This window comes from Periplaneta americana, chromosome 3, assembly GCF_040183065.1.
Source record: "Periplaneta americana isolate PAMFEO1 chromosome 3, P.americana_PAMFEO1_priV1, whole genome shotgun sequence".
Classification (NCBI taxonomy): Eukaryota; Metazoa; Arthropoda; class Insecta; order Blattodea; family Blattidae; genus Periplaneta; species Periplaneta americana.
This window is the reverse complement of record NC_091119.1, coordinates 198,702,597-198,724,373: the sequence shown is the minus strand read 5'-3', so window position 1 is coordinate 198,724,373 and position 21,777 is coordinate 198,702,597. Positions and strand designations below refer to the sequence as shown.

The following is a 21,777-nucleotide window of genomic DNA, read 5'->3' as shown; positions in this document are numbered from 1 at the left end:
TTAGTTTCTATATCGGTACAATGGGGTGCAAAACAAGACAAAGAAAGACTTCTTTGAAAGTTGATATGTGATCAAATAGTTTATTGTCATGTTGATCCTTCAAGTTTTCTTCGAACTTCCGAAGTTATTGACGCCAGATCATCGCTTAAAGGGGACACTCCGGTAATTTTCAAAACTTTTTTTTTCTATTTACGAGTAACAGATTTCAACAAGATTTTCACATTATGTTTCTACTGGCAATGTATTTCAACAGATTTCAAAGTAATTGGTCTCATAGTTTTTTAATAATAAATTTTCAATTATTTTTGGTATTCTTGAACATCCTGTACTTTTAGTCAAATTTAATTTCAGGTGTATCACATTTTAATACGTGGCGAAGACTAGTTAGAGAAATAGCTCCTTGTATAAGTTTCCCTATCAGTCCTTCAGTTTTGTAATTATTGTCTTCAAAATTTATACTTATTATTATCACCTTAATTATCACCTTAATATCACCTACTTAGCAAAATTGTCAATTGCTTTTGCTTTGTCTTTTGGCTTATGCCTTTTGACTTTGCTTTTGCAATATTTCTGACAAGATCGCCGTTCCACGACTTCTTCGTCATGCTGATGAGAACCGAATAGTTCGAAACCGGAGATTCGCAAACTGGGTTAAAGAATATCGTCCCATTTTGTGTATCACAGGCCAAAGCCTTTGGAAGATCCAAAGATTGCAAAGGATAATACCAAATGCAATCAAAGGATCAAACCTTTGGCAAAGGTCTATGAAAACACAAACTTGTACGTATTTTCAAGAGTATAAACTCTATTTATTGTTTTGCGTTTTTCTCTGTTTCGGCTTCAATTCGCCTCTTCAGCTAGAGAAGTGTGATGACAAAAATTCTGTCGATCACTACTCTAGGACAAAGTGGAGAAGGAAAGATCTCTAACGAGAATTCCAAATTGTAGAATTTATTATTATTTTTTTAATTTTACGACAATAAACATTATTATTCGGTATATTATTTTAATGTACCGAAGTATATATGACATTTTCATGCAGATATTCTGCGTCATCATACGATGAAAGAGTAATGGAACGGAGAAAAATTCTCTCCGGCGCCGGGATTTGAACCCGGGTTTTCAGCTCTACGTGCTGATGCTTTATCCACTAAGCCACACCGGATACCACCCCGGCGCCGAACAGAATCGTCTCCCGGCCAACTAGTCACTCATAACGAGTGCACCTCAGCACATGTGTGGACTTCAGTCCTACGTTCATAGACATCTATGACGTAGTGCAGAGGGCGGCCACTAGAGGGAACCCAAGAGTTGGAGCTTAATCTGAGACGATTCTGTTCGGCGCCGGGGTGGTATCTGGTGTGGCTTAGTGGATAAAGCATCAGCACGTAGAGCTGAAAACCCGGGTTCAAATCCCGGCGCCGGAGAGAATTTTTCTCCGTTCCATTACTCTTTCATCGTATGATGACGCAGAATATCTGTACGGAAATATCATATGTACTTCGGTACATTAAAATAAAACAATATACATGATATGCGTAAATCACTCCGTGATTTAAGACGGCGCTTATTCCGTCGGATCCCGGCCAACTAGTCACTCATAACGAGTGCACCTCAGCACATGTGTGGACTTCGGTCCTAGGTTCATAGACATCTATGACGTAGTGCAGAGGGCGGCCACTAGAGGGAACCCAAGAATTGGAGCTTAATCTGAGACGATTCTGTCCGACGCCGGGGTTGTATCCGGTGTGGCTTAGTGGATAAAGCATCAGCACGTAGAGCTGAAAACCCGGGTTCAAATCCCGGCGCCGGAGAGAATTTTTCTCCGTTCCATTACTCTTTCATCGTATTATTATTCGGGGTACAATCAAACTTACACAAAACGATATGTGTAACTGATCTAGGGTATGGTGCCTATGTGCAAAATTTCATGAAGACTCCACATATTTGCTATAAAAGATTGAATCAGAAATACTACCAAAAAAACGGTAAATGGCAATTTAAAAGTAATAGTTTCATTCTGTTGCACACACACATATTGGAAAACATTTTTAAATCAACTTAGAAACGGAATTAAAGAAATTTCTTTGGCAGGGTGAAAGTACACATAGAAATAGTGTTTTTAAATGGGGAGAAAATTCCTAAACCTAAATGCAAATTTGAGCAGCAGGCTACAACGTGTGCATAATGCGTGCGTCCGTTATATTTGTAATATTCGTAAGTATGATCATGTTTCCCCGTCTTTCCAAACTCTGTCTTGGCTAAGGCTAAGCGATCGACGAGCCCTGCATTCTCTTGTTCTCTTATTTCAAATTCTGCGCACAGCTACCCCAATCTATTTGGCTTCTCGTTTTCAAAATTTATCCGCATATCTGTCTTGGCTAAGGTCAAGCGATCGACGAGCCCTGCATTTTCTTGTTCTATTATTTCAAATTCTGCGCACAGCTACCCCAATCTATTTGGCTTCTCGTTTTCAAAATTTATCCGCATATCTGTCTTGGCTAAGGTCAAGCGATCGACGAGCCCTGCATTTTCTTGTTCTATTATTTCAAATTCTGCGCACAGCTACCCCAATCTATTTGGCTTCTCGTTTTCAAAATTTATCCGCATATCTGTCTTGGCTAAGGTCAAGCGATCGACGAGCCCTGCATTTTCTTGTTCTATTATTTCAAATTCTGCGCACAGCTACCCCAATCTATTTGGCTTCTCGTTTTCAAAATTTATCCGCATATCTGTCTTGGCTAAGGTCAAGCGATCGACGAGCCCTGCATTTTCTTGTTCTATTATTTCAAATTCTGCGCACAGCTACCCCAATCTATTTGGCTTCTCGTTTTCAAAATTTATCCGCATATCTGTCTTGGCTAAGGTCAAGCGATCGACGAGCCCTGCATTTTCTTGTTCTATTATTTCAAATTCTGCGCACAGCTACCCCAATCTATTTGGCTTCTCGTTTTCAAAATTTATCCGCATATCTGTCTTGGCTAAGGTCAAGCGATCGACGAGCCCTGCATTTTCTTGTTCTATTATTTCAAATTCTGCGCACAGCTACCCCAATCTATTTGGCTTCTCGTTTTCAAAATTTATCCGCATATCTGTCTTGGCTAAGGTCAAGCGATCGACGAGCCCTGCATTTTCTTGTTCTATTATTTCAAATTCTGCGCACAGCTACCCCAATCTATTTGGCTTCTCGTTTTCAAAATTTATCCGCATATCTGTCTTGGCTAAGGTCAAGCGATCGACGAGCCCTGCATTTTCTTGTTCTATTATTTCAAATTCTGCGCACAGCTACCCCAATCTATTTGGCTTCTCGTTTTCAAAATTTATCCGCATATCTGTCTTGGCTAAGGTCAAGCGATCGACGAGCCCTGCATTTTCTTGTTCTATTATTTCAAATTCTGCGCACAGCTACCCCAATCTATTTGGCTTCTCGTTTTCAAAATTTATCCGCATATCTGTCTTGGCTAAGGTCAAGCGATCGACGAGCCCTGCATTTTCTTGTTCTATTATTTCAAATTCTGCGCACAGCTACCCCAATCTATTTGGCTTCTCGTTTTCAAAATTTATCCGCATATCTGTCTTGGCTAAGGTCAAGCGATCGACGAGCCCTGCATTTTCTTGTTCTATTATTTCAAATTCTGCGCACAGCTACCCCAATCTATTTGGCTTCTCGTTTTCAAAATTTATCCGCATATCTGTCTTGGCTAAGGTCAAGCGATCGACGAGCCCTGCATTTTCTTGTTCTATTATTTCAAATTCTGCGCACCGCTACCCCAATCTATTTGGCTTCTCGTTTTCAAAATTTATCCGCATATCATCAGCTAAGTACAAGATCTCATCAGAACAATTTACTCATAATACCCTACCACAAGACATCTTTATATTCTTCATCTTATACAGTTTCAGTTGCTAGAAATTGGAACTCGCTATCGAGTGATGTAAAGGGTTGTTGGACAATAACTTCATTTAGGTCAAAATTACATAAATTCTTACTTAACAAATTAATTGCTGATTAATATTTATTACATATTACAGTATAATGAAACTAACATCTGTTCATTCCTATTATTAACATTAATTTCTCTAAATAGATTTTCAAAACCTCTAATGGCAATTACATTAATATTCTCATTATAGAAATATATTTTAGAGTCCACACCTGTGGATTAACGGTTAGCGCGTCTATCCGCGAAACCAGGTGGCCCGGGTTCGATTCCCGGTCAGGGCAAGTTACCTGGTTGAGGTTTTTTCCGGGGTTTTCCCTCGACCCAATATGAGCAAATGCTGGGTAACTTTCGGTGTTGGACCTTGGACTCACTTCACCGGCATTATCACCTTCATCTCATTCAGACGCTAAATAGCCAAAGATGTTGATAAAGCGTCATAAAATAACTTACTAAAAAATATATTTTAGATTTATATATTTTTTTTTCTCCCTGTAACATAGTTCTAGTAAGATTATATTAAATTAATTTTCATCATTTTACTAGCTATCTCAAACCTCAAATTAATTATAATTGATTGAATTAAATTAGCTCATAAATTAAGTTACTATTTTACCTTATAGGTTTATCTAAATTTAAATAAATATGTAGTCTACTAGTCGTTAACTTAACTGAAGAATATTGCTGGAGAACCTTTTAAGTGTAGTGTAAATATTCGTAATTTAAATATGTATTGTATTGATTAAGGCTGGTTGAGTGGAAGAGAAGGCCTTATGGCCTTGACTCTGCCAGCGAAAATAAAACATTATTATTATTATTATTATCATTATTATTATTATCATTATTATTATTATTATTATTATTAAAATATTCATACTTGTCACCAAAATGTTCCCTTAAAACAACAAAAGATGAAGGAAACTCATGATCCTATTGGAACTTCGAATCGGGAATCTAAACCGTGTTCACCTGATTGATAGTAAGAAACGCTACAGAACACTGAAATAAATACCTTAAGGGTACGAATTCATCACAGTTTTTCTCTTAAGTCGCGTTCAAATTCCGCGAAACGATTCTACATTTACTTATTACAGGAATTCCTATTTTTATTTGGGCTTCAAGCTCGCAAAAAAAAACTATTAAAATTAGTAACAAAATTGCAGCGAGAGATTTTGCATGGATCGGAACTTTTTGTTCACGCGATTGTACACAAACAGATTTTAATGAAGGACAAGGCCAAAGTATTCACCGCGCCAGGTAGCAGCGGGGAGGGCGTAGAGGGGGAGCCGAGGTGTAAGAACTGAGAGCATCACTAATTCTAGTAACTGGAGAGCAACAAAAATCCCCCAGACAAGTAGTAAGGGTATAAAATGGAATCCAGAGCGGCGATCCACACCAGATCACCAATCAGGCTCAAGTCGGCAACATGCACAAGCTCGCTGTTCTGCTTCTTGGAGTAGCGGCCCTCGTGGCTGTGGCTCAGTCAGCAGCTCTCGGTACGTATCAATCTTATAACATATCACACTAGAATTTTAAAATTCCTCTTTAATTTCTTAAGTAGTGAAAGTAATAAAACGAATGTAATGAAAGTGGCTGCATTTGCTATACATCTAGATTAGATATTTTGCATTAAGGGAAGACTCCATTGAAAATCATGAAAATTTTTCCAAATTTTTTTAGCTATTTCACTTATTCAGAATTTATATTTTCATACCCCAAACGGATTCAGCTCAATTCTGATTACAAATACTCTTAAAAAATATTAATAAAATAAACTAGCAGCATTTCTCACAAAATAAATGCATGGAAACATGCAGCTACCTCATAAATACTTGCAGTAAAAATTTCATCCAGATTGATTAATATTTGGCATAAGAAAGTTGGTGTTGAATCAACAAAAATGAACACAGAAAAATAGATTTGAAAATAAGATGAATATTTATGTAAATTAATATTCTCCTCCGCTACATTCATCTAGTAACTTCAAGGAGCCAACAAAAAGTTACTAGATTTGTAATCAGAAATTTTAGAAAAGAATTCTTCGATGAAAAACAATTTTTACAGCTCTTTAAATTCCACACCCCCTTCCAGCCTTAATTTAATAAGTGTAAACATACGAGTATTTGTAATCAGAATTGAGCTGAATCCATTTGGGGTATGAAAATATAAATTCTGAATAAGTGAAATAGCTAAAAAAAAATTTGGAAAAATTTTCATGATTGTCAGTGGAGTCTTCCCTTAATGCTGAGATCTATCTACTCTGCAAACTACAACAAATGTATCGCTTGTCTCGTATTTCTTTTATGGGGTTTATAGTCTGAAATTCTTCAAGAAATATAATAATAATACATTTAGTTTCCCTTATAAAAAGGTTCCCAGATTTGACAAAGCGTATTACATAATTTGGAAACACACCTAAAAGGTAAAATGATATACATTTGAAACAGTTAGGGAATCGAATATACAAAAGTCAGAAAAATTTACACCTAAGTAGCGTTTGTGCTCATTTACAGTTAAGAAAGGGGGGAAAAATATCAGGTTAAAATGATTTGAATGCCATATACCGCGAGAAAAATAATAGTACAGATTTGTTGGCACTGATATCTAAACCAATCAACAGCCATCGGTTAAGATAACTTCAAATTTCCATTATCACTCCCATACAAGTGATTTCTCAATATCTAAACCGATCCTTTGAGGGCACTAATGGCTATTTCCTTCACAATGCTGTGTGTTAGCCCAGGTTTTTACATTTGTTGGCAAAGAAGGAGGGTATGGTACCTCGTGCTCCCACCATCAGACCTATTACATCAATGTGGGACAGGCTATATTTATCTTTATAGAACGGGATTGTTGGTTCATGGATCCGTTTCTTTTCACTGTCCACCTCATGCGGTTGATCTGCATGTGTCTCAAATCTGATGGTGCAGTTTTATAATCCGTGAAATAGAGGCCTTTCAAATTATATATAAAGTGTAATGTTTTCCATTTCATATTCATTAAATTTAACTGGATGCTGTCAGCGAAAATTTCGTAAGATACGAAAATGTACTGTTATTTCAATTCGTTTTCTCGAAACTAATTTCTTTTGTAGTAATGTACCATTTTCTCTCAAATTACCGAGGCAGAACTTTATGATTTTCCCTCGTATATTTTACTAAGTAGTCTCTAGAGTTTTATAACATATTATTGATGGGTCAGTTCAAAAGTGAAACAATTCAAAATTTAAAGTTATGAGGATACTCCATTTTAGAGGTTCACGTTGCTGAGAAAAATCCAATTAACACACTCTAATTTGTAACTTGCAGTATATCGTCGTTGTTCCTGCAATAACTCCTATGTGACATATTTATCGATTTTCAGATTTTTACTCTATTAAATAACTTAAATTGTGATACAGCAAATAATAAAATCTGCTATATATAATTTTATTTGTTTCGAAAATGTAAGAATTCAAAATCTCCTATGTATGGCTGCCATAGGATGAATAAATGTGTTTTTATCTCCTAATGAAACAATTATATATTTTGCACATTAGAGCTATATTAAACATCATTAACAGAATCTGAGGTAATTTTAATTGGATTTTCACAGCAACATGAAGCTTTAAGATGCAGGTTTCTCAAAACTTTAAATTTTGAGTCGTTTCTCTTCTGAAATGGCCAATCGTTATGTAGTTTTTTAATAATATACTTCGGAAGAAAAAATAAATAAAAAAGCAAATTTTGGCCATTTTTTAATAAAAAATGTATTTATAAAAAATGTATATCTTCTAAGTTATGATTGCAATTAAACCCCTGAGTTATAATATGTAAAGCGAAAAACAAAATACCACTCATAAAAATTTCAGAGTTTACGTCTACTGGTTGGTGAGATAAAGGAACACGAATTATGTTAATTTAACATTGCTTGTATAGACCACTGGGAATCCCCTTAGGAAACCCAGGGAGTTGCAAAAAAAAAAAACGTTTTATTTATTTTTAAAAACTTAGAGTAATTATTCGATTCTGAAACAGTTGCTATATAATGAATACGTTTTTTTACTTTAAAATGGACGCCTTTCTAAGACACAATAATGAGAGTAGCTTATAGTTTATTAATTGGTTATTTTACGACGCTTTATCAACTGCTATGGTTATCTAGCGTCTGAATGAGATGAAGGTAACATTATCCAGCATTTGCTTCTATTGGATTGAGGGAAAACCACGGAAAAAAACCTCAACCAGGTAACTCGTCCCAACCAGGATTTGAACCCCGGTCAGCTCGTTTAGGCATGAGTAGCTTCTTAAAAGACTTTCTTTTAAATACTACACTTTTGTGAATTTACTCGTAAGATGAATAAATTATTCTCAGGAAATCTCACAATCACATTTTAAAATTTCCACAATGATATATCAATTCCTTACGAAAAAATTAATGCATTATGAAAGTAACATAATGAACAATTAATTCTATCACTGTTATCAGATATCAAAACAAAGCGAGTACCAGGAACGTAACGTATATTTTCTCAGACATCTTACATGTTTCGTAGCAATTCAGTTTTTTTACTATGCTACGAATTGCATTATTGTTCCTAGTTTATTTTCTTGAATTGGAAACCTCAATTAAACCATTTAATATGCACTTGGGCCTGTATAAATGATTAACATTCGTTTTGTGTATTCCGCAAAAAGATGTTGCCTACAATATGAAAAGAAAAACATTTCACTTCGATTATAAATTTTACACTGCGCTACAAAAGAAATGCCGATACGAAATTATATCGTTTTCCGAGGACTTTAACAAACATGGCGAAGTGGAAGCTATTTTCCTGAGATTAGTTTTTAAAAAATATGTAAATATTTCAGCTTGTTTGGCTTTAATAACAACTCCAGAAGGAATTTCGGTTTCAACAGATCCCAACATCATTTCCAACATAACAGAACATTGTTTATTAAATTCAGAGACTGGTAACTTAACGACAAAGAAATAATAGCATCATGCATGGCCTTCCTCAACGAATAATTTTTATTCTACGTATTCTTTTTTCTTTCTAGTGTACACAGTCCCTAGATACCAAAACAGAACACGCTAAACAAGACATACAAACACAAAGCGAATTTCTAACTTAAAACTCTTATCAAAAAGTTTTAATTCAAATACGTATTAGTGCGCCAGAAAATAATGTATGAACCATGGTGAAATTTCATGTTTAAACCTCGGGCCACTTGCACCCTCGGGCCAGAGGCAGCAAACCCGTAGCCCTCGCTATAAATATCTTCATTTCGCCCTTGACACATAAATTACTATTGTATTATTTTTGTCAATGTTTGTATCTTTTTTGTATTTGAAGAGTCCACTGCAAGAATGTTGGATGTCATTTGGAATACATTTTGCAGGAGAAGCAATTGAAAGTTTGAAATGCTTAGCGCTCAAAGCTTAACTGTGATTTTCCGATCATTACTGGACAATGACTATCAGTGTTAATGCCATATAACTCTGTATGCACATTCTATATGTCTTAAGCTATGCATTGACAGTCTTGGTTCATTTTCGACAAGAAAGTGACATCCATCATTCTTGCAGTGGACTCTTCACTTATGTGTGCTATCTGGTAGGATGTAAGAGAAAGCTTTATGGTATTAATCGTTTCAGATTATATAAATTAATTAATCAATTAAATTTAAAATGTTAGGCCCTATCCCGTCAGATGAAGTTAAAAATTATGAGCAAAATTTATGTGTGTAGCCAAAAGGAAGTAAGTACAAAGCAGGGGAACTTGTAACCAGCTTGATTGTTGCCATTGACAAGGTCCGAACAAAGAGAGCAGTTCCATTGTGGTGCTCAACGCCTGGGTCGTGCGTGAGGTAATTAGTTCTAAACAAGGCCAGGCACGAGAATAGTGCTGGAGGTCAGACTGGTTATGAAGCAATCACGTCTGTGTGCAATGCAATCGATGTTGTCTTTCTCGGAACCTTCCAAGAGCAGCACAGTCACTGACCAACTCGATCATGCCCTATCTGATCTTAGAATAAAATAAGACATTCTACAAGAAACAGGAAATTCCAATTCACATACAATGCATACAGAACAAAGAACAGCCCTAAGAAAGGGAAGATTTGTATTGGATTTGAGGGACGCTGCTGACTACGCTACAGACGCTCCACTAAAACAGTGGCGTGGCTGTGGCCACATCTGAAACAAACAATTTAAGCGCCATTTTTAGTGACCGCCACTAGCGGCGAATCCAAGCACTCAGAGCGTCTGCAACATCACTATTCTGTGGCTGTGGCTGAGTGTGAAGGACCTCATTTACAGAGGTGTGAAAATTATTAAAATAATCTTAATTTTAAAGGTTTTTTTAATAGTTCCTTCACAAATATTAATTGAATTGATGAATATTGGTATATATTACTACACTGATGTAGGATATATTTACTACTAACAATGCCTGAAAGCATTGTTGTGCATTGGTATTTTTCTTATTTTACAATTGTTATGGGAATTCAGAAATTATTATATTATGTTGGCGGAATTGGAAACATAAAAAATTATATGCACAAAACAGATGTATACGTTCATTTGAACCTTCACAACAATGTAAACGCAAAGAACAATTTGTTTAAAGCATTTCTTAATTAATTTTTTGATCGGGCAGAAGTGAAGATTGAATTTACAGGGCGTCAGGTAATCTTTTATAGATTAAGTACAGAATTATTTCCACATGAATTACTAGTACGAACGACGAAAGTGGTAATTGGAATCAGGTACAATAGTCTATAGTGCGATAATATGCATAAAAGAACTGAAGCCTGTGTCGAAATAAACTGCCACCATTTTCAAAAATGTGTTTAAATGTCCATATTGTGATTATTTTTAAATTTAAATTCATTCTCTATATTGTATGCTAATGTGCTGTAGACAGTATAATATACACTGCATAATGAATACGTCCGCATGGACAGCTCAGTTCATGAATAAAAAACTTACTATTAATACAGTACTGTATTTTGATTAAACAAAATCGTAATGAAAATTATCAAACTCAAAATCGCGATAATTCCTAGTTTACGTAGATGGATGAACTACTTTTCTTCCCTCCTATACCTAGTAAAGTGATTTGTATTTTACGCCAGTATCATCGAACTCCAGTCGTGGAAGGGTATAGTCAGGTTAATATTAGAAATGTTAGTAACAATAAAATGATGTCTCTGTATGTAAAATTATTATTATTATTATTATTATTATTATTATTATTATTATTATTATTACTTAAATTCGAGTATAGACATTTAACGCAATGACTGGGATTCCTTTAATCCCTTGCCACTTTTTAATTTTATATCTGCTGTGAAAATAAGACAATATGCTTATTTTGAAGAGAATTTTCTATACGAGTTCATTAACTTGTTTCTTGTTATCAAATGCACAACTCGCCTCTGTTTCCCCTGAATTAATAGACTCGAATGTTGTCTTGTGTTTAGCTTTCGCCCCGTACCCGGTAGTCTTCGCCGTTCCGGTTCAAGATGAAGAAGCAGAGGCTCTGAGAGTCAGGAGGTCGCCGGATCACCACCACGCCCCCAACGTAGGATTAGGCGGTGGTTCAGGCAGCCAGTCTCAGTCGTCCAGCAAGTCCCAGAGCTCTGCCTCCGGAGGCGGCGGTATCGGAGGGTCCGGAAGCCAATCTCAATCCTCCAGCAGCAGTCAAGCCGGCAGCAGTGGCGGCTCTGGTGGACGAGGTCCCGGAGGTCCAGGGGGTTACGGAGGTCGTGGAGGTCACGGCAATGGATTCGGGGGCGGCAGCTTCAGCGAGTCTTCCAGCAGCTCCAAGAGCGAGAGTTACTCAAACGGTGGAGGAAACGGTTCCGGCAGTTCTTCCTCGTCACAGAGCCAGAGCAGCAGCAGCAGCGGCGGCAGGGGTCACGGAGGCAGCGGCAGTTCAAGTCAGTCTAGCTCGTCCAGCGGCGCTTCCTCTGGCGGTGGACATGGACACGGCAAGAGCGGTTCATCCAGTCAGGCTGGGTCTTCCAGCAACTCCCACAGCCATGGCAAATAGACACGTCGAGCGTTTTGAAAATACACTTCCACAAAGACATTGGCTCCAGCATTGAGATTACAAATAGCTCTTGACGCGCTCGTCTTTCACTTTTTATGTGGCTGAAATGAAAATGACTTATTGCCTAAGAGACAGAAGAAGGCTATAGCGACAAAGTCGAAATGTAAGGTTTCTATGGCGACAAAACATATCATTTTTTAACAACTAGTCCATACTGACAAGGAACCTCCAAAGTCAGTTATTAGTCAACAAACATAATCTGGAGTTTGGGAAGCCAGAAACGATAATAAATTTAAAACTTCTCCTTTGAAACCAGTAAGAAATTGTAAGGCTACATATTTAAAGCATTTTCCATGACTTAGCAAGGTTTTATAAATGAGTTAGCCTACATGAAAGGAAGGGATTCTTTCTTTCTGATTTTCTTTCGTATTAGGCAAAAATTACTTCAAATTAAGCGTCAAGAGTTTTTGCTTTTTATTTTTTCATGTCTTTCATTGTGCTTCAATTTATTTTTTTTATGAATCCTTAATTATGGATTCAAAATTTAGACATCGAGATATTTTATTATTCTTTGTATTACAGAATCGATTTTAAATGAAAATTAAAATATTCATGTCTGTAACTTCGTTGTGTTTTCATTTCATACTTCGTTTTTTAATTGTGAAATTATCTATTATATTGAGAACAAGATTTTATTCCATTGTTAATCGACTGGAGTTCCTTGTTAATATAACAATTGACAAATGAAGAGTGAATGAACAGAAACGAATCAGAAAAACTGTAACTGTGTAAGTAGGTTTTGTGAGGCCATTTTTATTATTCCAGTAAGCAATTCTTAAAGACACGTGAGATTATCTAGAAACGCTGAACATTATGTGCAATAGATTATTTTTATCAAATGCCATGATATTAAATGATATTTTATAAACTTATACGTTTTCATTTTCTTCTTTAATATCCTTTTCCAAATGCATTACCTTCCTGTAAAAAGTTAAGTCTCTCCATCCATCAGGATTTTTTATTTCTACTTTAAACAATAACTTCACTCGTGGCTACTTCCGTCATTGACTTCTAGCAGAATGTGGTGCCCACAAGTGACGAGGTAACACGTTACAGTACAAAGTGTCCAACAGACCCTAATTTACCCTATTTATTTAGTCTGGTGTAGTTAAGGACACTAGACCATCTCTTCTACATCACCAGAAATAAAATAATATAAAGAAAAAATCAAACTATAAACAAAGTAAAACCAACGAAAATATATATAGGCTACAGTCACACGAACTTTAAATGAGTTAGCATTGTCTTGAAGTTCAGCACAACAAAAAAACACCCCTTGGTCCCTATACACCACATAGCGTTGAGCCAATGTTCTACAGATCTCACATTTCATCTCTGGTGGCCAGTGACTGTTAAATTTCAAGTGCCTTATATTATTCGTGAGCGTTAGAGTATTAAAAAGCATTACAACCTTTCTCCTATCTCTTTTCCTCCCCACCGCAAATGTTACGTTACACAGAGGCAGAGATAAAATTATATAAGATCCATACATTGATGTGAAGCTCTCCTGACACACATTTCACGTAATTTCACGACTATGTGTAGGCTACATTAACTTCAGAGAGAGCTGACGATAAATAGAGGATTTCCTTGTTAACAGTCTTAACCCGTTGGGGTGTCATCGTCAGCAAAAATGTATCTCTCTATCGGTCATACCAAAGAATCAATATGTACGTCATGTAATTTAATTTATATTTGAATATTTTTACCCCTTGACCGCTGTACGTCAGTTTATATGATACCAAGTTTTTTTTTTTTTTTTTAAATATGACTTGAGAAATTATATCCCAGAAATTAAGAATATATTAATTATATATCTTATTTTGTATACAAAATAAAGATACAATACATAAATTCGCAATAAGTCACTTTTTAACATAAATAATAATATTGTGGGATACGTAGGCCTATATTTTAGAAATTAAGACATTGTTCTTCCCACAATGCTTAACTGATTGGCAACGTGATTATACAGATAGAATCTCGCAGTAACACATTTTCGGACATGAACAACAATATTTTGAGACACGTATAATTTAGAATTAATAGAATGTTATTTTCACTAAGATTATGTACAGTCACATACTAACATTAGGAACATAACAAAAATATCATGGAACTGCTTTTTGATAGGCCCTATGTGTAAAATGCTTTGTTTTCCCCTCCTTTGCATAAATATATGTATATAAAATATGTTTGTGCGAGATCGTGCGTATTTGCTTGTTTTCCGAACAGAACCAATACGCGGTAAGTGTGAAATTCCACATTCAGTATTCCCAACGTAACACACATAACAATTTCCCTCTTCTTACCGCTTAAGCGCGACATTCATTTTACTGCTTTAGGCTTTTAACATATTATTTTTAGAGACGTTTTACATAGTAATAATTATAAATTGGAAACTTACCACTGCAATTTCACCTAAATTGCACTGTTAATTATTGTTTTTAAATATTTGCAAAAATTAAGTAAAGTCTACTACTCCACGAAACTTATTGCATTCCTGATACAAGTAACATTAAGGAAGCCGTGAAAAAATCAACAAGATTCCAGATGCCGATGTTATTACTGCAATATGTTATATAAATAATATTGTTAAAATATTAAAATGAAAAATAAATCGTTACATAACCTTACCGTTTGTTTTAAGTTCGCATTTATAGACTGGGGGGGAAAAAAGACAGACGTACATCACGGCCTGCTGGAGTATAGTAAACACAGAAAACATTTATAGCAACAATGTTGAAGAAAGATATTTTGGTTTTCCGAAGTTGCCGTCATTAAACAGAAACCAAGATGGAGATTTCATTGCAACTAATTAGAAATTCGTCTTTCAGGTATGTAACAAACGATCTTCGCACAAAATAATGTACGATACACGAGCGGTATGTTTGTTTTCATGTTCTCGGAAATTAAAAAAGCTCAACTACGTTTCGCTTTTTCAATCTTTTCCTCGAACATGAAAACGTCAACATACCGCTCTTGTAACGCATATTACTATTATGTGTGCCCACTCGAGAGCAAGCTGCATAGTTGGGAATGTGAAAAACACGGAGTTTCTAAGTTAATATTGCAACTTTGAGCGACTATCCCTAAGCTTCGTTTTAATATGTCCATTACAAATGCTAGTCCCACTGAAATAAAATTACAGTTGCTTAAAATCGAAAGGCAAGTTAGTAGGTATCATAGGAATACGTGAGATAAAAACATTTTCTCCTTTTGTTTTACCAGTTAATATTTTCACTTATATTACCTTTTTTCTCACAGCAATTCTTGTTCCATTGCATAATTTTGATGTGTCAATATTTCGTAATAGTTCCGGTACTATTGGTGATTCAAAATTAAATATTAAATTATATGGTTTCAAAGAATTCAAGAATTCAGTTGGATAAAATACAGCCTGCTCACTATCTACAATTGTATCGAGAAACTCATACTACGGTTCTGGACTGTGAAAAGATACTTATTGCATGAATTGTCTAAATGTTGGTCTTCATGATGTATCAACAATGCTTTCGTGCTCTTTCTTCCACGGCCTTGTGAAAGTCGATGTTGAATACAACAGACAATAATAAAGAAAAATAGATTCATTCTCTCATTTTCTATTAAGAACATCTTGTTTTAAGTTGATTTCATTAATAAAGCTGCTTTCATAACACCAAAATGTATGAACAACTAAATTGTTACTATAGTAATCATAAGCATGTTGCTTCTGCATAAAACAAATTAAATATTACATAAAATACGCAAAAACTATAGGGCGCCATTTAAAATGTTATCGATGACGTCACAACTCTCACAACCATAGTCACAAAAATATTTTGTTTACTAGAAATACTCATTTCTAAATGCAATGTTTGACGAGTCTGAGCTTTTTGTCAAAAATCACGTCATTCAAATTGCAATTATGCGTCACTTTTGAAGAACCATGTATACAGATTAAAGACGGAATGTAGTGTATAAGCTGAGTGCACAAACTTTGAGAAAGAAACTAGCCAGTCAGCACAGCAGGCAAAAATCGAGCTAGCCCTGTAGGCCCTTGCCCTTGTGCGATTTCATGGCTGTTCTTATTTTTATACTAGTAGTATTTTGACAATGGATGTCAGCCACGATGTGAACGTCTTCTATATTCATAACAAGATTTCGTTTAAATGTTCTGTGAAATACAGTAGTCACTCAACCAAACAACAGAGCACGTTTTATAGATCTGCTTAACAAATTCCGTGCAATAAATGTTTTTTTTATTTACTCTGCAACTACTTTGTCTGATTCGCTTCACAGGAACCAGCGATCATGAGCCGTGACTAACTACTGTAGTTACCAGCTGCAATTACGACCGCATTCTCCACAACACCTCCTGATGCAGGTTCTTCCCAGACTCGCACCTGATTCTTATTCATTTCCTTACTGTAATAGCACTCACAGCCCACGCAACAACAACACTCAGCCATTACTGTAACAACCACTAGTCTTTCAGCTTTACACCAAACAAGTTACTATACAATCTGGAATTTGAGATAAACATCACAATCATAAACATGCCGAAACGGGAGAATTACTGAATATGACCCATTCATGAAACATTTACGCACCAACAGTGTGGCTGTTTTTTAAGGGGAGAGGATGGTATTTTTTGGTGAAAAACGAGTAAATTAAAAAAAAAATCTGTGATATGTGTGGAATGCATAGCATAACATTTTGTGAGTATCTGTGCCCTTATCGGATGTTGAGTCGCCATTTTTAAACTTCCTGCGTTATGGATTTTTAAATCGCTCGCCCACTTTTATTGTTGTTTCCGGTAAATTAAATTTTCAAAAAAATGTTTTTTCTTTAAAATACACTTTGATATGTGTGGAATGCATTGCATAACATTTTGTGAGTATCTGTGCCCTTATCGGATGTTGAGTCGCCATTTTTAAACTTCCTGCGTTATGGATTTTCAAATCGCTCGCCCACTTTTATTGTTGTTTCCGGTAAATTAAATTTTCAAAAAAATGTTTTTTCTTTAAAATACACTTTGATATGTGTGGAATGCATAGCATAACATTTTGTGAGTATCTGTGCCCTTATCGGATGTTGAGTCGCCATTTTTAAACTTCCTGCGTTATGGATTTTCAAATCGCTCGCCCACTTTTATTGTTGTTTCCGGTAAATTAAATTTTCAAAAAAATGTTTTTTCTTTAAAATACACTTTGATATGTGTGGAATGCATAGCATAACATTTTGTGAGTATCTGTGCCCTTATCGGATGTTGAGTCGCCATTTTTAAACTTCCTGCGTTATGGATTTTTAAATCGCTCGCCCACTTTTATTGTTGTTTCCGGTAAATTAAATTTTCAAAAACAAATGTTTTTTCTTTAAAATACACTTTGATATGTGTGGAATGCATTGCATAACATTTTGTGAGTATCTGTGCCCTTATCGGATGTTGAGTCGCCATTTTTAAACTTCCTGCGTTATGGATTTTTAAATCGCTCGCCCACTTTTATTGTTGTTTCCGGTAAATTAAATTTTCAAAAAAATGTTTTTTCTTTAAAATACTCTTTGATATGTGTGGAATGCATTGCATAACATTTTGTGAGTATCTGTGCCCTTATCGGATGTTGAGTCGCCATTTTTAAACTTCCTGCGTTATGGATTTTTAAATCACTCGCCCACTTTTATTGTTGTTTCCGGTAAATTAAATTAAAAAAAAAACGTTTTTTCTTTAAAATACACTTTGATATGTGTGGAATGCATTGCATAACATTTTGTGAGTATCTGTGCCCTTATCGGATGTTGAGCAGCCATTTTTAAACTTCCTGCGTTATGGATTTTTAAATCGCTCGCCCACTTTTATTGTTGTTTCCGGTAAATTAAATTTTCAAAAAAAAATGTTTTTTCTTTAAAATACTCTTTGATATGTGTGGAATGTATTGCATAACATTTTGTGAGTATTTGTGCCCTTATCGGATGTTGAGTCGCCATTTTTAAACTTCCTGCGTTATGGATTTTTAAATCGCTCGCCCACTTTTATTGTTGTTTCCGGTAAATTAAATTTTCAAAAAAATGTTTTTTCTTTAAAATACCCTTTGATATGTGTGGAATGCATTGCATAACATTTTGTGAGTATCTGTGCCCTTATCGGATGTTGAGTCGCCATTTTTAAACTTCCTGCGTTATGGATTTTTAAATCGCTCGCCCACTTTTATTGTTGTTTCCGGTAAATTAAATTTTCAAAAAAATGTTTTTTCTTTAAAATACTCTTTGATATGTGTGGAATGCATTGCATAACATTTTGTGAGTATCTGTGCCTTTATCGGATGTTGAGTCGCCATTTTTAAACTTCCTGCGTTATGGATTTTTAAATCACTCGCCCACTTTTATTGTTGTTTCCGGTAAATTAAATTTAAAAAAAAAAAAACGTTTTTTCTTTAAAATACACTTTGATATGTGTGGAATGCATTGCATAACATTTTGTGAGTATCTATGCCCTTATCGGATGTTGAGTAGCCATTTTTAAACTTCCTGCGTTATGGATTTTTAAATCGCTCGCCCACTTTTATTGTTGTTTCCGGTAAATTAAATTTTCAAAAAAATGTTTTTTCTTTAAAATACTCTTTGATATGTGTGGAATGCATAGCATAACATTTTGTGAATATCTGTGCCCTTATCGGATGTTGAGTCGCCATTTTTAAACTTCCTGCGTTATGGATTTTTAAATCGCTCGCCCACATTTATTGTTGTTTCCGGTAAATTAAATTTTCAAAAACAAATGTTTTTTCTTTAAAATACCCTTTGATATGTGTGGAATGCATTGCATAACATTTTGTGAGTATCTGTGCCCTTATCGGATGTTGAGTCGCCATTTTTAAACTTCCTGCGTTATGGATTTTTAAATCGCTCGCCCACTTTTATTGTTGTTTCCGGTAAATTAAATTTTCAAAAACAAATGTTTTTTCTTTAAAATACCCTTTGATATGTGTGGAATGCATTGCATAACATTTTGTGAGTATCTGTGCCCTTATCGGATGTTGAGTCGCCATTTTTAAACTTCCTGCGTTATGGATTTTCAAATCGCTCGCCCACTTTTATTGTTGTTTCCGGTAAATTAAATTTTCAAAAAAATGTTTTTTCTTTAAAATACTCTTTGATATGTGTGGAATGCATTGCATAACATTTTGTGAGTATCTGTGCCCTTATCGGATGTTGAGTCGCCATTTTTAAACTTCCTGCGTTATGGATTTTTAAATCACTCGCCCACTTTTATTGTTGTTTCCGGTAAATTAAATTAAAAAAAACGTTTTTTCTTTAAAATACACTTTGATATGTGTGGAATGCATTGCATAACATTTTGTGAGTATCTGTGCCCTTATCGGATGTTGAGTCGCCATTTTTAAACTTCCTGCGTTATGGATTTTTAAATCGCTCGCCCACTTTTATTGTTGTTTCCGGTAAATTAAATTTTCAAAAAAATGTTTTTTCTTTAAAATACTCTTTGATATGTGTGGAATGCATTGCATAACATTTTGTGAGTATCTGTGCCCTTATCGGATGTTGAGTCGCCATTTTTAAACTTCCTGCGTTATGGATTTTTAAATCACTCGCCCACTTTTATTGTTGTTTCCGGTAAATTAAATTAAAAAAAACGTTTTTTCTTTAAAATACACTTTGATATGTGTGGAATGCATTGCATAACATTTTGTGAGTATCTGTGCCCTTATCGGATGTTGAGTCGCCATTTTTAAACTTCCTGCGTTATGGATTTTTAAATCGCTCGCCCACTTTTATTGTTGTTTCCGGTAAATTAAATTTTCAAAAAAATGTTTTTTCTTTTAAATACTCTGATATGTGTGGAATGCATTGCATAACATTTTGTGAGTATCTGTGCCCTTATCGGATGTTGAGTCGCCATTTTTAAACTTCCTGCGTTATGGATTTTTAAATCGCTCGCCCACTTTTATTGTTGTTTCCGGTAAATTAAATTTTCAAAAAAATGTTTTTTTCTTTAAAATACCCTTTGATATGTGTGGAATGCATTGCATAACATTTTGTGAGTATCTGTGCCCTTATCGGATGTTGAGTCGCCATTTTTAAACTTCCTGCGTTATGGATTTTTAAATCACTCGCCCACTTTTATTGTTGTTTCCGGTAAATTAAATTTTCAATAAAGAAACGTTTTTTCTTTAAAATACTCTTTGATATGTGTGGAATGTATTGCATAACATTTTGTGAGTATCTGTGCCCTTATCGGATGTTGAGTCACCATTTTTAAACTTCCTGCGTTGTGGATTTTTAAATCACTCGCCCACTTTTATCGGTTTCCAGTAACTTCAATTTTTTTGCTACATTGCCAGACAAAAACGGATATAATTTCTGAACTATTAAAGAAACATGCAAGAAATTTATAACACACATTCTTTAGAATATTAAAAACTTTTCTCTGTAACAGAATTTTGTCAATTGATTTTATTTAAAAAATACGTCCGTTTGTTTGCAAGAAAGGAAATAAGAAAATTGTTATTAAATTTTAATTGTTTATTTTACAAACGTAGGGACTAATATCAAAATTCTGTTACAGACAGTTTGTAGAACATGCTTTTGCAAATACATTGCAAAAAATTGTTTGAATCTATCTTTAAAAACGGTTTAGATATATCTGTTTTAGTACAATCCTGCATTGGGTATATTTTTTTCCAATATGGGCCCCCCAATAATTCCTTTTTTTTTTTTTTTTGCAAAATATTTCTATTTGGTTGAGTTGCCATAGCTATGAGCTCTCTACATACAAAAACTAATATTTTACACCAAATAGGAAAAAATTTTAAAAAATACCATCCTCTCCCCTTAAGCTGCTAAATAGCTTAACCACTGCTCCACAACAAGCATGCTGTGGAGGTATTAAAATGTTGTTTTAGTTATTTTATCAATCCCCGCTGCTTTACACTCTATTGCTTAAGGAACATTGGTAAATATGTTGACGGTTAAATAATAATTGGCAACAATTAATTTGCAAGTTGTGCTACAGGGAATATGATTATTATACTAACCTAAATCCGCGATCATCAGGGTCTAAACGTAGTAATTGTAAACAAGTAGAAAATCCATAATTCTGATGACAAAATATATCCTGATTTCCTAGAATTATAACCACAAATTTTCACCAATTTTTTAATTATCTGTAAGTAACATGAAGTAACATAAGCAGATTTATTTGACTATATTACACTAAAACGAGTTGTAAAAATAAAAGAAAGGACAGAACGAAAAATTCTTTACGAAGATTGGAAGCATGCTGTGGAGGTAGCCCAATCAGCGCCTTGTAAAGCAGCGCACGGAGGTTTACGGTTGTGAACTGCGCGTCACCCGAAGGGACTTGGAAAATTTTAACTACTGAAGAAGCGGGCAGTTTCATTTTAACCAAGTGTACAGCAGTGGCAAAAAAAAAAAAAACCGGACCGACCCTTGTAGCTCGTACAAAAGAATCCTGTGCTGTGTATTGTGTCAAACTGTGGTAATTTCAATATGGATAGTGAAGCCAGAGGTATGTACTGCTATTTAATGTAAAAATACGCAGTTATCTTTGCCATACAGAGTTAGAAATGTAATATTGATGCCAGATGAAAATAAAACTCTCAAAGTTTTTTCGTCTGTAAGTTTGAGGCACTGAAGGAAACAAAAGACAGTAAGAATCGAACAAATGCAATAAATTTCATTGTTACAATTAATTATACAAGATGGATATGTTTAGCGACTAGC

The 21,777-nt window shown here is 35.0% G+C and overlaps 1 protein-coding gene and 1 long non-coding RNA gene across 2 annotated transcripts in view; one reads left to right on the top strand and one right to left on the bottom strand.

Annotated features, from left to right (window-relative positions):
• The window catches only part of LOC138696955 (uncharacterized), a 375,310-nt gene that overhangs the window by 337,214 nt on the left and 16,319 nt on the right, over positions 1-21,777 (bottom strand). The window lies entirely within an intron of this gene.
• LOC138696949 (sericin-1-like) lies at positions 5,278-12,911 on the top strand. Its single transcript, XM_069822469.1, has 2 exons — positions 5,278-5,437; positions 11,408-12,911. Exons 1-2 carry the CDS (start codon positions 5,368-5,370, stop codon positions 11,977-11,979), a joined length of 642 nt encoding a protein of 213 aa, XP_069678570.1. The 5' UTR covers positions 5,278-5,367; the 3' UTR covers positions 11,980-12,911.